At 34.9% G+C, this 15,012-nt stretch overlaps 1 protein-coding gene across 2 annotated transcripts in view; it reads right to left on the bottom strand.

The window, feature by feature from the left end:
- The window catches only part of MYO3B (myosin IIIB), a 171,710-nt gene that overhangs the window by 75,354 nt on the left and 81,344 nt on the right, over positions 1-15,012 (bottom strand). For both annotated transcript variants that reach the window (XM_031505414.2, XM_077785039.1), the window contains exon 22: positions 2,978-3,057. In XM_031505414.2, coding sequence (XP_031361274.2) covers positions 2,978-3,057 — 80 coding nt within the window. The remainder of the gene's footprint in view (positions 1-2,977; positions 3,058-15,012) is intronic.

Raw genomic sequence — 15,012 nt, 5'->3', positions numbered from 1 at the left:
AGTAATAATAGATAAATGGATTTTGTGTTGAGGAAGAAATCAAAAGAAATTTAGTGAGGTCAAGATTCAGAACACAGATGGCACAAATGAAGACAAAGTTCAATAGGGTTGACCATAAAAATTTCAATATATTTATGTAATCTGTGATGTTCTGACCCAGAGTGGCATACATGCACTGGTATACATTAAAAGTAAGAATAAAAAAAGAGAGATGCAGTTTGTAAACAGAACACTCTGAAATATATTGCAGGAAAAATGCCTTATCTGCACAGGTAACATCAAACATCTTAAGAGGTTATGTGATAAAGTAAATACCAATGAACTAATCAAAACAGCAGGCATGCCCGTGGGGAAGGATATGGGAATGTTTCAAGATTATCTTGGAAAGTTTCTGAGGATTGTTATCTAAATTTCTAGTAAATGCCAGATAGAAGACAAAAGTTGTAACAGTGAGCACTGACAGTAAGTTCAGAATAACTGGTAATATTTAATGTTAAAAGACACACAATTTAATTATAAATAAGATCAAATAAAGAACAAGAGCAAATAGTTTGAACACTGATCTATGCCCAAATGTCAGTGAATATGGGGGTCTAAATAGGATTCTTCTCTGTCTAGAAAAGCAGAGACTTGGTGATATTGTTGATTGACCACTCACAGCCTCATATATTCATATCTCATATATCTGCTGATCAATAAAGGTCAGTATCATCTCCTTTTCACAGGTGCTTATTTTCACCAAAACGGTAGAATCTTACTATCTTGGAACTGCCACTCTGTCAAATATGGTCTACCAACAAGCTGCTGGGCTCAAAAGAGTTTTGTTTTGGTTTGAGGTTTTTTTGGGGCAGCAAAGGGAATGAATGCACAGAAAGACAGATGGTCAGAAACACTCACAAAGGAGATGTAAAACAATTTTTCTCAGAAAATTAGGCTGAAAGCAGTATTGTTAGATTTCTCTTCCTATGAATGAAGTTGTAAATTCAGATCTGTGCAGTATGTAAAAACTAGAATCCATTTCCAAATCTTTTTGACAAGGAACATTTGAAGTTTTCTTTATAAAAAATCTCATAGACCCTGAAGCTGAAGGGATTTTATTATAATACTTTTAAAGAAGTTTTGTCTCTCATTAATGTACAACACTGCTTGTCTATGAAGTCACACAATTTTATGGTAGGGCAACAACATCACGTACAACAGACAATAGGCTTTCTCACAACTGGCTTGCTACAAAGTGACAGAACATAAAAAGAATGTCATGATATAAGAATGTCATGGCACCTCATATTTTACATCACCAACTTCTCTTTTCAAACAAAAATGAAGATATTTCAACTATTAAATCACATTTTTACATGACAGCCATAGCAACCTACAATATGAATTCATATAATTACAACTGTAATGGAAAACAGCCTGACCTACAGAAGTCAACCTGTTTCATCACTAAAAAGATTCCTTCAAATAGTTTTGAAACAATATTAAAATAATGATTTATGACATCATGTCACCTTATGAAGTCACTCGAAATTATGACTTTTCACATATTGACCACACCTGCTGCTAGCATGGTAGAAAAATCCTATAAAACCAAAGTTAAGCAAAAATCTCTCTTAAATTAAGTAATGATAAAAAAACTTCCAAATTCCAAACAAAATTATTACATTTGGATTTCCTAAACTGAATTTTAAAATAATAATTTAAAATATGTTTCCTGAAGTTGTTTATATTAGGTATTTTACAAAATTCTAATAAAGTTTTTTAATCTAAAAAGTATTTAAATTAACATTTTCTGAATAGTGTTGCCCTTCTGCATGTCTTTTCTTTTAGCTCCTTTTAAAAATTTTGAAGAATGAGTAAAGCTCACTTAAACAGTACTTCTTTAACAGACTGTGTTTAATAAAGCTCTAGAAGTGAACTGCTCTATTTCAATCCTGCTGTATTAATAAAATGCGTGCTTAGAAAGCTTGTGCTGAATATAGCTGGATGTAGAAGACAATGTGTATGCAACACAAGAAAATTGGAAAGGCCACCCTTCATCAAAGTATTTACACCAGACGGGAAATAATAGTCTGAAATCCACATCTGTATTTGCAGGTACATATAGACATCTGGATGACATAAATCACCATACTGATGTTTGAGCATGAGCTCCAAATACTAGAAGATAACAAGAAGAAATAGAAACCCCAAAACATAACATTTTGTAGACTTTTGAACCGTTGCTGTTACCACTCTTGTTTTAGAAACGTATTACTGTTTGCCTTGAAAAAAAACCAAACCCCTATACCTTAACTAAGCTAACTATAACAAGTACCACTTAGGAAGCAGGGGTGTACATACCATCAGCTTCAAGGACAACATGTTTCCGTACAAATTAAGTGTAATCAGTTATAATCCTACTAATTGCCATAAAATTATCCCATCTTTTTGCAGTTATACCACATACTTTCATTGCAAAATTCAGCAGCATTTAAATTCTACAGTTTTTTTACAGAATAGTGGTTTTGCTGAGTAATTTTTTTTCCGGTTATCTACCAGTCACAAACATCTCCTGGTTTTTCACTTCCAAGTTGAATAAAAAAATAAATGGATTTTTAAAATTATTTTGCCTTTCATACTATTAAATACATAGTCAAATTTTACCTAATAAGACCTCTTTCTAGGTCAAAATTGTCTGAGGAAAACCTTGACCCCTTTGAAATAAAGAGGACTATTGATACTGATGCAACAGATTCCACTCCAAAGGTTTAAAGATTAATCAATAGTAAATTGATTCTTCATTGAATTCTACAACAGGTTCATCACTAAAACTGGAAGCCATGCTCCAAGACAAGGTACATGTTACTGGTAGTAAAGGCAGACTCTTATCTGGTAAGAACCTCACTCTATACCCACACCAGCTAAGTATTGTGTACATACCCTCACTGCAGTATTTTATAAACAACTGCCTGTCCTCAAAGGGAACACTACTGACCTTGATACGCCCAGCACTGAGCTGTGGAGGCAGAGACCGAGATGCTGCTGTCACTCTGGCTCTTGCTTGTGCCAAATTACCTGTTCAAAAAGAAAGAAATTCATACTGCAAAAACTATTCAAGAAGCTTAGAAGGGAAATTTTTTTACTGTGTAAAATCACTTTGTACAATAAAATACTAAAAATAGCAGACACCACCACACTTCTTCCACACCCCTCTCATTACCAGTTGTGCCTGCAGAACATTCAGCACAGGCATGACAGAGTGCAGTGTTGATTTAGAGGGGAGGAAAAAGTCAGTGATAAGGTGGTATGTCACTGACCTTAGCTACTGAGCTGATGAAAACAACGACAGCACAAAGGCATACAGCTCAATCACTAGTAATCAATTTCTCTGTGACTCATTGAGATTTCAAAGAGCAAAAAGACTACAGAATCAATCTTGTTTCTATGAAATCACATGGATCCTCAAGTGTTAAGACAGTATTTTAAACTCACAAACTAACGAGAGAGATGAGAAAATGTTAAGACAGCACCATTTTTTGACCTTCTGACATATAATTCTCAATCTCACTATAACTCCGGGTTTTTAAAGACAGACTCAATTTCCCTGGCAAAAATACATCATGGTGTCAAGCAAAAGACTAGTGCCTTTTTAAAAATATAAGATATGACATGTCCTAAACTTTTTCTTCTGTACTTGTAGAAAGCCAAAGTCATCACAAAAGAGCTTTTCAAAATAAAGCCTAGGAGAAGAGAGAGGAAGTGATATCGGACTTGCATATGCAAGACACTCTGTATATTTCAAAGTTTTAGCAAGTCTAGCACAAGATGTCCAAATGTTTTCTCTGGCTATATCTTCAGAGGCTAAACTGTGATTAATAGCATTGAAAGAACCCTTTGAAGCAGGATTGGTGACATCAAAGCCCTAATCCATGGGTGGCAGGATTTTTATAATGAGTGGGAAGCATTTTAACACATTTCAAAGGATTTACAGCATGAATAAACAATAGGCCTCTGCAGATGTACCACACACCTTTCAGAACCAGAACACATAAATAAGTGTCTATTTTAATTTAAATGTAAATAAAGTGTTAACACTTCTTTCAGATGCTAAATGACTTGTTTGCATCAACTACAGTGTTTAGCTGTTAGCTTTACAGAAAGGCAGTAACTCTAAACAGTCTTCAGAGTTTTCCTAAACTGTGCATTACATAACTAGTAAGGAGGCACGATGGGAAAAACGAAAATCAAGAACACCAAATCGCCTGTAAAGAAACCCAAATGATGGTAATAATTCCTTAAGAGAGAAGAGCAAATCCAGTGTCCACTGTAACACTGAAAGGAACTTTTGCTCTTACTTTCCTCTGAATAAGAAAAATACCAAACCCCCAAAAATAATCTGGAGGCCAGCACTCAAACACAGCACTCTTCATTCCAACATTCTGAATTCATTTAAAGAAGCATTTATCTTCTAAGCTGCTGGCACTGGTATTGACCTAATACTGCAAACCTGGCATGTTATTTCCAGATCTAACATCATATGTTCCCTGACAGTTTAAATCATGGTCAGAACACAAGGTATGTCCACTATATTGGAAGGGGCTTTAGGCTATTATACTGTGCATGTTATATTATATTGTGTATGAGAACCACAACTGTTTGGGAAATCTTGAATATCGATGCACATGCATGGTACATACTGTAAATACATGTATCTCTCAGAAGTTAAAATGAGGACTTCAATGAACAAGTAGATGGTGAAATAATTTTTCTCCCAGTTGCAATTTTGCTACTTTTGTATGTTAGAAATTACTCTTTTGGGACTTTTTTGGCTAAAATAGCTTGGAAAGTTTGTTTTTGGCAAAGTTTCAGATTAGCAAGTCTAAAGCTTAAAAGCCTTACACTGAAGAACTGATAACACATGATAAAAGAGGAGAGCTGGGAGAAGAAAGGACTTTGAATCAGACTGTTTAAAATTACTAAAATTTTGTTTCATTTTGTAACAACTTAAAAAACTCTAATAATGAAATAAAATTTAGAATGGTTCTACAGCTACTCAAGGTTCACCACACTCACTGCTGGCATTAGATTTCTAGGGTTTATAATTAATAACCCTGAGTTCTGCCTTAGTTCCTCATGCAAAACTAAAACTAAACATTTCTGATCTGGTAAGCCAAGCAAATAAATAAACCTTTTAATTAATCACAATAAAAAATAACGAACAAAAACCAACAAAACAAAACAAAACCCCAAGGAAAAAAAAAAAAACCCAAAGTGTTCAGTGTCCACCTAAAAAAAGAAACGCTTTACCTATCATGCCTTTGTTCAGTAGTTACTTCCTTCTAGGAATGGATTCTTACCAGTGCTTATTTCATGTGTCAAGTGAATTTCTATGCAATTACTTGTAGCATTACATTGGATCCATGGAAAAAATATTACTAGGATTTTCTTTTTCAGCTGAAACACAAAATGATACTTCAATAAAAATTTCTGAATTACTTATCTCGTGTAGCTCATGCTCAGGAAAAATAACTACCAATCTTTAACATATCTAACCCATTAAAACTAATGAACAGAATTAATGTGGTTTGAAAATTAGTCTACATAATAAGAAATGTTTCACCCAGGGTGTTCACAGTCAGTAAAATTTGGTACCCATCCCTGCATTTGATTTTCATTTACAAAGTAATGTATACCTTAACACATCAAAAATAATTAAATGTTAATCCACTTTGTGGAAAGCATCCATATTTAAAGAACAAATATTTATAGATAATAACATGGGTAGCTCAAACTGTCGTGGGTTCCTTGAAAGGTTAAACTGGTGAAAGGGTGAAAGATTGCACTGTGCTTTTTAGAAATCCAGCTTCACACCAATTATATAGTCAAAACTTTAGACAAAATACAAATTACATCCCTGCAGACCAAATGCTACCTACATTAAATCCAAGTAATATAAAATCCTCTCAAAATTGTCTTATGTTTTGGGGATTTTGGTTTGGTTTTTTGTTTTTTGGTGGTTTGTTTTTGTTTTGTTTTGTTGGGTTTTTTTTTTTTGGTTTTTTTTTTTTGGTCTGTTTGTTTTGGGTTTTTTTTGAAGGAGGGGAAAGAAAGTTAATGGTTAAAGTTAGGATTAATCTTTTAAGCATGTCCATGTTTAATTTTACTCACATGCACTTCAGTTCAATAGGACTGCTCATCTGAACAATTAAGGCTCCTACCTATGCACCTGGCTCAGAGACTAAGGTCTCTGGGATTCATTGTAACAATGGAGGAGTCAGTCAGACCTAATGTTTCTCTTTTTTTCATCAGTTCAATAAAGTTAAGAATTAAGTTAAAGCATTCTCTTTAATGATTTAAGAAGTTTTAGACATTAAAGTTTGTGAAATGGTCTTAAGAGTTTTCAAGAGAAAAAGAAGTAGCAGCACAAAATCTATGTGCTCCCTGGCTAAGCTCAGTGCCAATGCTCAGAAAACCTCCCTTTGTCTTGAAGCCATTTAGAAGATCTCACATCTCTGCAAAAATTTTCTTCACTGATGCCTCATTTCAGCTAGGTGAGAAAGACCATATTATCAAAGAACAGCATCTCTTCTATTGTGCAAAATCAAGCAGGAGCAGTTTGAAAGTCTTTACATCACACACAAAAAAGAAATGTGTTTTTTTTTTCTTTTTCAAGTTGAACTTTGCAAGTGGTCTCCAGATCTCAAAAAGGACTAGTCAGCATTTCTGACTGCTCATTTGCATTCTTGGTAGTTACTCACTGCGCGATCTGGCTGAATTAATGATTTGTCCGGCTGGTGACTTTATGTACTAATTAGGAAAAGTACACACTCTGGCTGGATGTTCTGATGTTACCTATGGTTTGTGCTTCATTTATTCTTAGGTGATGGGTTCTGTAAGCAGTACCAAGCAAATATTAGCAATATCAGCACTGTATTTATAATCTCATTTTGGTTATGCCTGCAATAGATCACTCCTCCCAAAGTAAGAGCATGCCAGGTAAGAAATATGTTAAGCTTTGAAACAATGTTCGGTTTGTGAAGTGCAAATGACTTACCAAGAAAAAGCCTAATGAAAATGTCACCTTACTGTACATGTTGTACCAGGGATATTACCATTATATAGAGGGCCAGAAAAAGCTCTTTCCTTACTCTCATATATTATATTTTAATAATTTCTTTCATGCTTCTAGTTCAGATAGAGAGGGGTTACTACAAACACTATTTAGATACAGTATAATATGGTCAGAAATGCTACAATGCATTCATATTTCATTGATGTTACTTCTAATCACAGCTAAGCACTCACACTTCAGAAGAGGTACAGGGCCAGACAATGTCTTTGACATACACAGACTCTTCTCTGTCTTTCCTTCCAGTACATTTTATCTGGCCAAAGGAAGTCGACTGCTTATCTCCATAATGCATTTTTATCTTCTGCTACTGTAAGACTAAGCTTTTAGCTCAACTACAAATGAATACATGTACTTTTTTTATTGGGTACTAATTTGAATCTGTCTATCAAAACTCTGTTCTTTTGAGTCATTGAGAGTCATTGAAGTAATTTAAGCTAATCTTGTGCAATAAAAAAGCTAAGAATCCAATTTTCTCATATACTACACATTTTACACAAGAATGTATTTATAAAAATACTGTCTTGTAGAGCACAACTACCAATACATATAGATCTCAACTACTTCTTCTTCTCAAAAGACAATTACTTTACTTTCTATTAAAAATAAACCAAATAAATAGTGTTTCCAAAATCAGATACATATTACCAAACAGAATCTAATCAACATAAAAGCTTAGTAATAGTGAAGCCACCTGGGAATAATCTAATTGTGAATATTTGCTTCAGGAGAAAAAATATGAATGCTTTTGGTGCAGATTATTTGAAATGAAAAATCTATAATGAACTGAGGAATTCTGATACTGATTCTCAATTAGATGAAGGATTTCTTTAGTCTTTTTAGCATGAAGTAGACACCAATCATATTTACAGATAACTAAAAACTTTACATTGCTAGACTGGGATTGGAGAACCTGAGTATAAGCTCAGTGCTGTTATGCTTTCTGTTGCATACGTTGCAGGCACTTCACTGGTCACTTCCCGATTACGAAGGAACACACTGGCAAATACACAGCACCATGTCTAGAGCAACAAAGAAAACTTTGCTTGTAAACATCAACACTGCCATGTTATTGTTTTAATTTTAGTAAGCTTCTTGTAGAATGGAAGGGAACAGAGACACTGACAGCAGCTGAGACAAAATGAAAGTCAAACTGCCTACTGTATTCCGTACATATCTACATACATAGTATCTACACATAATATAGATCTGTGGCGTATGATGTCAGTAAGAAAGGTCTTAACTTTTATCCTTACCTACTAAAGAAGAACAAATTATGGTACTAATTAAACTAGTTCATAGTGCTGCCCAAGGTATTTTTCTAACATAACCTTGAGTACTAACTGCTGCTTTAAGCAACATGCCAAATTTTCAAGCTAAACTGAACCAAATGTTTATTCATCTACTAGACTAGGAGTATGTTCACAGAAATACAGACCTTTCTGAATTATCATGGACACAGTATGTGGTCATAGGACATTACAAGCAAACCTTACGTGATTCTCATAGTCCTAGGACATAACCAAACTTACAGACAGTAGGCAAAACACATATGGTATAGCCTGACAACATGATAAAGTTCCTGGGCACAGGTCAAGGGATGATCATGTGATTCTAGAAAACAGAGTGGCAGAGCAGGGACTAGACTGCTATCTGGCCACAGCCAGGAGGGCATAGGTTGGGCATCTCTGTCCAGACACAGGACTAAGGATAGGAGTGGCACACTAAGTACAGTGAGTGCTAACTATATGAAGCTGCACCTAGACAAAAATAGAAAACACTTTAAAAATTTGGAAAAAGTTCTTGTATAAACAATACTGAGATTTTCTACTGCTTCATGTTCACCATTTTCTTTAGTTAGGTCTGTAACCTGGCTAGCTGGAGACCCAAACCAACAGGTTGGCTGAAAAGAGGCTGGGCACAGCCTGATCCAGTCAGCCTTCCAGCTGCTGCATTACGGAACCAATGGGCTCTGCTTTTTATGATTTATATGTTGTCAGAAGACATGGGCCATTTCTTTCAGACATGGTCCTTAGCAATTTCCTTACATATCTCTTGTAGTGTACAGTTTGATGCTATTGTATGTAATCAGCTCAGTACAACAAACCTTGAATTCTCTGGGGAACAGCAGACAGGACAGAACACTGCTGTTGTCAGGACAGTACCTCTCCATCAATACAAGGTTTTCTGCTGCTCCAGCACATTGCCCAGTTATCTGTACCACATCTCTGAGATTAGAAAAAAAAAACTACAGAAGTGAATTTTCTGTGAAACTTTATTGTTGAGGAATTCTTCACTGATTTTAAGCATTGGTCAAAATAACCTTGTCCTACTTACATCTACTCAGGCTGGACAAGTTTATTTTTTCTTCCAGAGGTATGTGGAAGAATAATTCTAAAACCATATACAGGCTGGAAATAGTTACCCTATGCTCTGATTCAGCTCTAGTCTCACTCACTGTTTTATGTAGTTGATATATTTTCTCTTGCACATTATGCAAGAAATTTCCCCCTCAAATCATATATGCTTTTCTGGATAAAGTATGATTATAAAGAACATGATAGTTATCTCATTGTTCTATCTATAAAGCTTCATAGTGCTCAGTTTAACTTGAGGCCAAAGTACAAAGTAAGTTTCTACAACAACAATAAATAAACAGGAAATCCGGGAGAAGTCAAGAACTGTGATTTCTAGCCCTTTGCTTGTATATCCAGAGTATGTTAATTCTCCATACAATGTTTAAAACTTTTAAAGTATATATTCAATCACTCAGGACCTGCTGCTGAATCTGCTCCATACATACAGTCTGGTCAAAATCCTACTAAATCCAGTGAAGATTCCCAGTGAATTCAGTGACAAAAATTCAGGTGTAATGATGCAATGGAAAACAAATGGAAAAAAATTATGGAACATTTTCTCTGACCTCACTATCACTATCACTATCCTCAGTCATCAAGATCCTAAGTCTAGACAGGCTAAAAAACTGTGTCAAAGCTTCAAGGCAAGAACTGTGTTTTTAAAAGTGTTAATTTAAAATGAAACAAGGTTACATAACTTTTATAAAAGTCCCAGACCTTCCCATTTCTGAAATCTAGGCATTATTGATGCTGACAGCTAATTTAATCAAGTCTCAAAGACTTCTCAACTGAACCACTGCTCCCCTAGATGTCAGCACTTCTGTGTATTATCACAGTTGAAACAAAATCAGTTACTTCTGTGGTAAAGCAAAACATTAATTATATTTGTATCTCCACTCTTAATGAAATAAATACTCATTCATACAAATATTCACAAACACATTTTCTTTGTCACACACTGTGACCTCCATCCAGGCAGCTCAATCAACTACTCCTGCATCAAGACAAGTCAGGTTGGAATATGGAAGACAAAGTCAAATAATAATAGATAATGCTGGTTCAGTAAAGTTCTGGCCTTTACAGCTTGCTGTAAGGTGAAGGAATAAAGAAAAATGATAAAACTACAAAACCATAGTAAGACTGCATGAAATACTCTGAAATTAATATACAAGCTCTAGCATAGAGATTTATTTTCCACCCACTACATTCATCCTTTAGATATATTAATCCCTTAATGCAATTATTTTGAAGGAGTGGGAAATATAAGCACACTCTTTGTTAAGGACACACTAAAAAACATCATGCAAATTCATATGAGTAAGATTATCTGAATATTCAAGAAATGTATCTGCTCTGAAAACTCACTAGGAAATTTAAAAATAATGCTCTTCTAGGATTTGATCTTCAGAGCTACTGAATGCTTCCAATGACATACTGAGCATCTGTGACACAGTCTGACCTTACAGCACACAGTGCCTATCGAAACTGTCAAGTAAACTACTCATTTAAACAATGGTATAATGTTCTCTGAATATTTCCCTATTTAAATTCTTTATATGGTGAACAGTGAAATCCTACAGTCTACTAATTAATATTAAAAACAAAAACATCTTTTATGTGATGTATTTTTTGTTTCCTCAATATCAATAGATTTTGAATTTAATTAGTATACAATGCGATGCTAAGATTAACTACTATACACTACTGGGAAATCATGTTCATTATACAATTGAGAAGTTAGGCCAGAAACATGAAAATTGGGTAAGGTATCTCTTCTGAGAAAAAGGTAAAGAAAAACTATTCTCAAGATTTGTTTTAGAGAGGTTAATCTATTATAAATTGAATCAGTAAATTAATTAAGATCTATTCTAAAATGTGTCCAAAAAAATCTATGCCCTCTTGCTCATTTTCAGTACAATATAATCTGTGAAGTCTCAGATTAAAAAGCAGCATAATTCTGTTTGGGTAACACCCTTTACCATATATTATTGTGGTAAATCTAATTTGACAATTCTCAGCTGTTGCGCTTACTGCCATGTGCAATTCCAGAGATTCACTGACACTATTTATAGGGAGTTATTCTCAACTGTAAATAATTGTTATGCTTTATATAATGCTTTAGCAGGACTGAGACCTTAACTTTGATCTGATAGATGGCCCTGTTTCTAGATGAGTTCCATTTTTATGGCTTTTTCAGAGCATGTTTTGGATCCTATTGCTAACAAGTTTTATGAATATCTGTACTGCATTTGTCCTATGATGCAAAACCTTAGGACATGAAGAAAAATAAACATTGAGCTGTAAAATGTTCAAGTGCACAACTCTAAAAAGTAATTCATCACTTTACCTCCCAAAATCAGTTAAGCTACCATTAATTGAGTTCACTGATATCCCACATCTGCAACCCAGTAAAGTTCATGACTGTTATGCTGCACAGCTGTGCTTTAAAACCTCTCTTTGCATACAACTCACTGGCAGCAGAGCAAAAACTATTTTTGCGTTTTTAACATAAAGACCAGTTAGAAGTATGAAAGCCTCCATGTCCTGAGTGAAATACACAGCTTCTATTAACTTTACCAAAATTCTTACAAAACATAAATTCTGATTAATTTTTAAGTAGAGATACTGTAATTACAATGACTTTGTTTCCAATTCATTTGACTTAAGAGTGCCTGATCTCATAAAAGTACCATTGTAAGATTTTATTGTGGAATAAATAAGTAAAATTAAAATGTATTTGAGCCTTTGGTTCTATTGTGAGGTATGGAATTAAGAGGAAAAAATACACTAAACCCAAATGGAAGCATGCGGCATTTCAGTGAATGACACACACCAAATGAAGAGACCTACATCTATTTGTTGCTAGAGGAAGGGCCTGTGCTCAATAGGAGTGCACAGTGACAAACATGACAGCTCAGACCTACTAGGTTCTACTGAAAACAGTTGCAAAGCACCTCTGATTTCAACTTGCCAAGATTACACTCCATGTATCTCTTTCCTTCAGTTTCTGACTCATCATGGGGAATCACATGCTATCACAGTTACACACAAGTTAAAGATAGTACTCAGTTACACACAAGTTGCACACAAGTTAAAGACAATGTTCTTGTCACCAAGAAGTGGTGAAAAGCAGTTCTCTAAAGCGATTTTGCAAAAGGCCATAGTTCTCTTGTTCTTTAGTGTGCATCAAGCTAACCTAAAACATTTTTTTCACATTCTCTCTTAGTACATGGTCCATTAGTTGTTTATTTTTGTTTGGTTTAGTAAACAAATATACACTATTTATAATTATTTTTTATCAAATGTTTGTAATCAAGATTAGAGACTCAAAGGCAGAAAGAACACAGACTAAAAAAATCAATATTGAGGAGGGGAAATGACCTTTAGACAGGTGAATTATAAACAGCTCATGTCTGGAAAAAAATTCTACTTTGGCCAAAAATATTACCTTGTTAGAACATGACTAGCCAAACCCTTCATCCTAGCTGTGAAAACTCTCATCCCAAATCTCTTCAATGAAGAATTATATTTATGCTTAAATATACAGACACCACATACAAGGAGTGTTTTTAAGCAATGATATATTGATACTCCATTACCCTAATCTGTGAGTAATACCGAATGCTATTAAAATTATTAGATATGATGTTACTGTAGTATGTCTTCTCTGGCTTGTATTTTTTCTGTTGCTTATATTTCTTCTCTGTAGCCAAGCAAAACCCCTATTGATCCTCAGAGCGAGGACAAGGATGTTTTGCAGTATCTCTACTCTTCTGGTGGGAAGGTTGGAGGATTTGCCTTTTCTCTCCCTGCAGAAGATAACTTGGTCAAAGTTCTAAATCTGTGAGTCATGGCAAGGACAAAAGTCTGCAGAGATTGTTTCAAAAGTTGAAGATCTTGTTATGATGCAGCTTTTCTAAGAAGATAAAAACCTTGCAGACTCAAAAACCCCCAGGGGTGCTTTGCCCAAGTAATACAACAGTACCACCCCTTATTAGTGATTCTGCAAAAATTATCGAGTATTAGGACAGTGAGCAAAATGGTCTGACTCCTCAATGGTGAATGTACCAAGGCTGTCCTTAATTTTTCCAACAAAAATCCTCTATTCAGGACTCTATTTTCTACTTCATGTGATTCCTCTTCTCTCTAATACTTTAGCAGCAACAGTTATAATCTAAACCCAGAGACAATCAGAAACATATTCTATCTAAATGGGAAAGTGCATATTCATCTACAGTAGTGGCAGCACAAGAAGCTGTGTCTATAGAAAAACGTGACATGGAAGCACGTGGGAGAACTATTAGGTTAAATCAGAATACATTCATTCAATTTTGAAGTATAAAGGCCCTAGAAAGTGCAGATTTCAAAACACACTAAACATTACTAGATTTCCACTGAAAGATTACAAAACAAGCTGTATATGCTACAAAATTAGTTCTAGAATGTTTAAATTCCAATGTCTCATATGACAGTGTCTCATATGTCTCATAGCTGCATACTCTATTAATGATAAATTACTATTACAGATGCATTTTTAATGTCCTGCTGTTAATTTCTGGCCCTTTAAACTGCACAGACTGCTACCGTGAAATAGAAGCATTTGTTGAGAGGGGATAAGTGTACTTGATAAATTACAAGGATTAATATGTTCTTAAATTAGTAAAAGAATGTAGCTATTTAGTATATATTTTCTTTATGCTGCTCAGTTTTTGACAGGGGAAGATATGACAGTTATATAAATATACTTCAAACAGAGGATCATGTCAGGGTGGGAAAGGCATCTTTTTGTTCTTATTGGTATTTAAAGAACTACATTTTCAGTCCTAGTCAGACCCACGATTCCAGTCTCGCATTCCCTCACGCCTCTGGGATAGCACCACCCAGTGGATGCGACACGTATGGGAGACCGCTGTTTGGCAAAACCCACCTACACTGCACATTCCAGAGATAGCTGCCAGTAGATGTGAGAATGTGCTGCCACTCATCTTCAAACAGAACACCACACATACTGTCAGAAAGGCCATTTCAAGCCAGGGTTAAAAGAGAAAGACAGAATATGGCTTCCATGTAAATTACTAACTTTTGCATTAGTCAGTAATTGACCAAAAGTTGTACCAATATTATGAAACTTAATCTGTATTTTTTCTGCTTTTCTTTAGGAATGAAGCACATGTTGAGTGGAGGGAAGAGGGCTGAGAAACAGGGACAGAGTACAATGGGACACATACACGTTCACTATTCTTCTGTTTACAAATGCATCTTTGTAGAAAGTTAAAAGAATAGCATTATCTTTCTTCACTGAGCAGACAAAGTAGCATTGCCAGCAATGCCTTCTGCTCTCAGCCAGACCTTTCATTTATCTTGCAAGCTGCCAAAACTAAACCTGGCAACAATCTGATTTTAGAACACAGAGGCCCCAACACAAGATGTGAATGTCAATTATATCAGACAGCTGGAAAAAAAGAGCAAAATCACAAAGGCTTTTTAAAAATAAAAATTACATAAGAGCTTTAAGCTGTTCTTATAACATCATGCACATGCACT

The sequence above is a fragment of the Lonchura striata genome, chromosome 8 (assembly GCF_046129695.1).
Source record: "Lonchura striata isolate bLonStr1 chromosome 8, bLonStr1.mat, whole genome shotgun sequence".
Lineage (NCBI taxonomy): Eukaryota > Metazoa > Chordata > Aves > Passeriformes > Estrildidae > Lonchura > Lonchura striata.
Note: the sequence above shows the minus strand (reverse complement) of the source record. Positions and strands in the feature narration are given on the sequence as shown.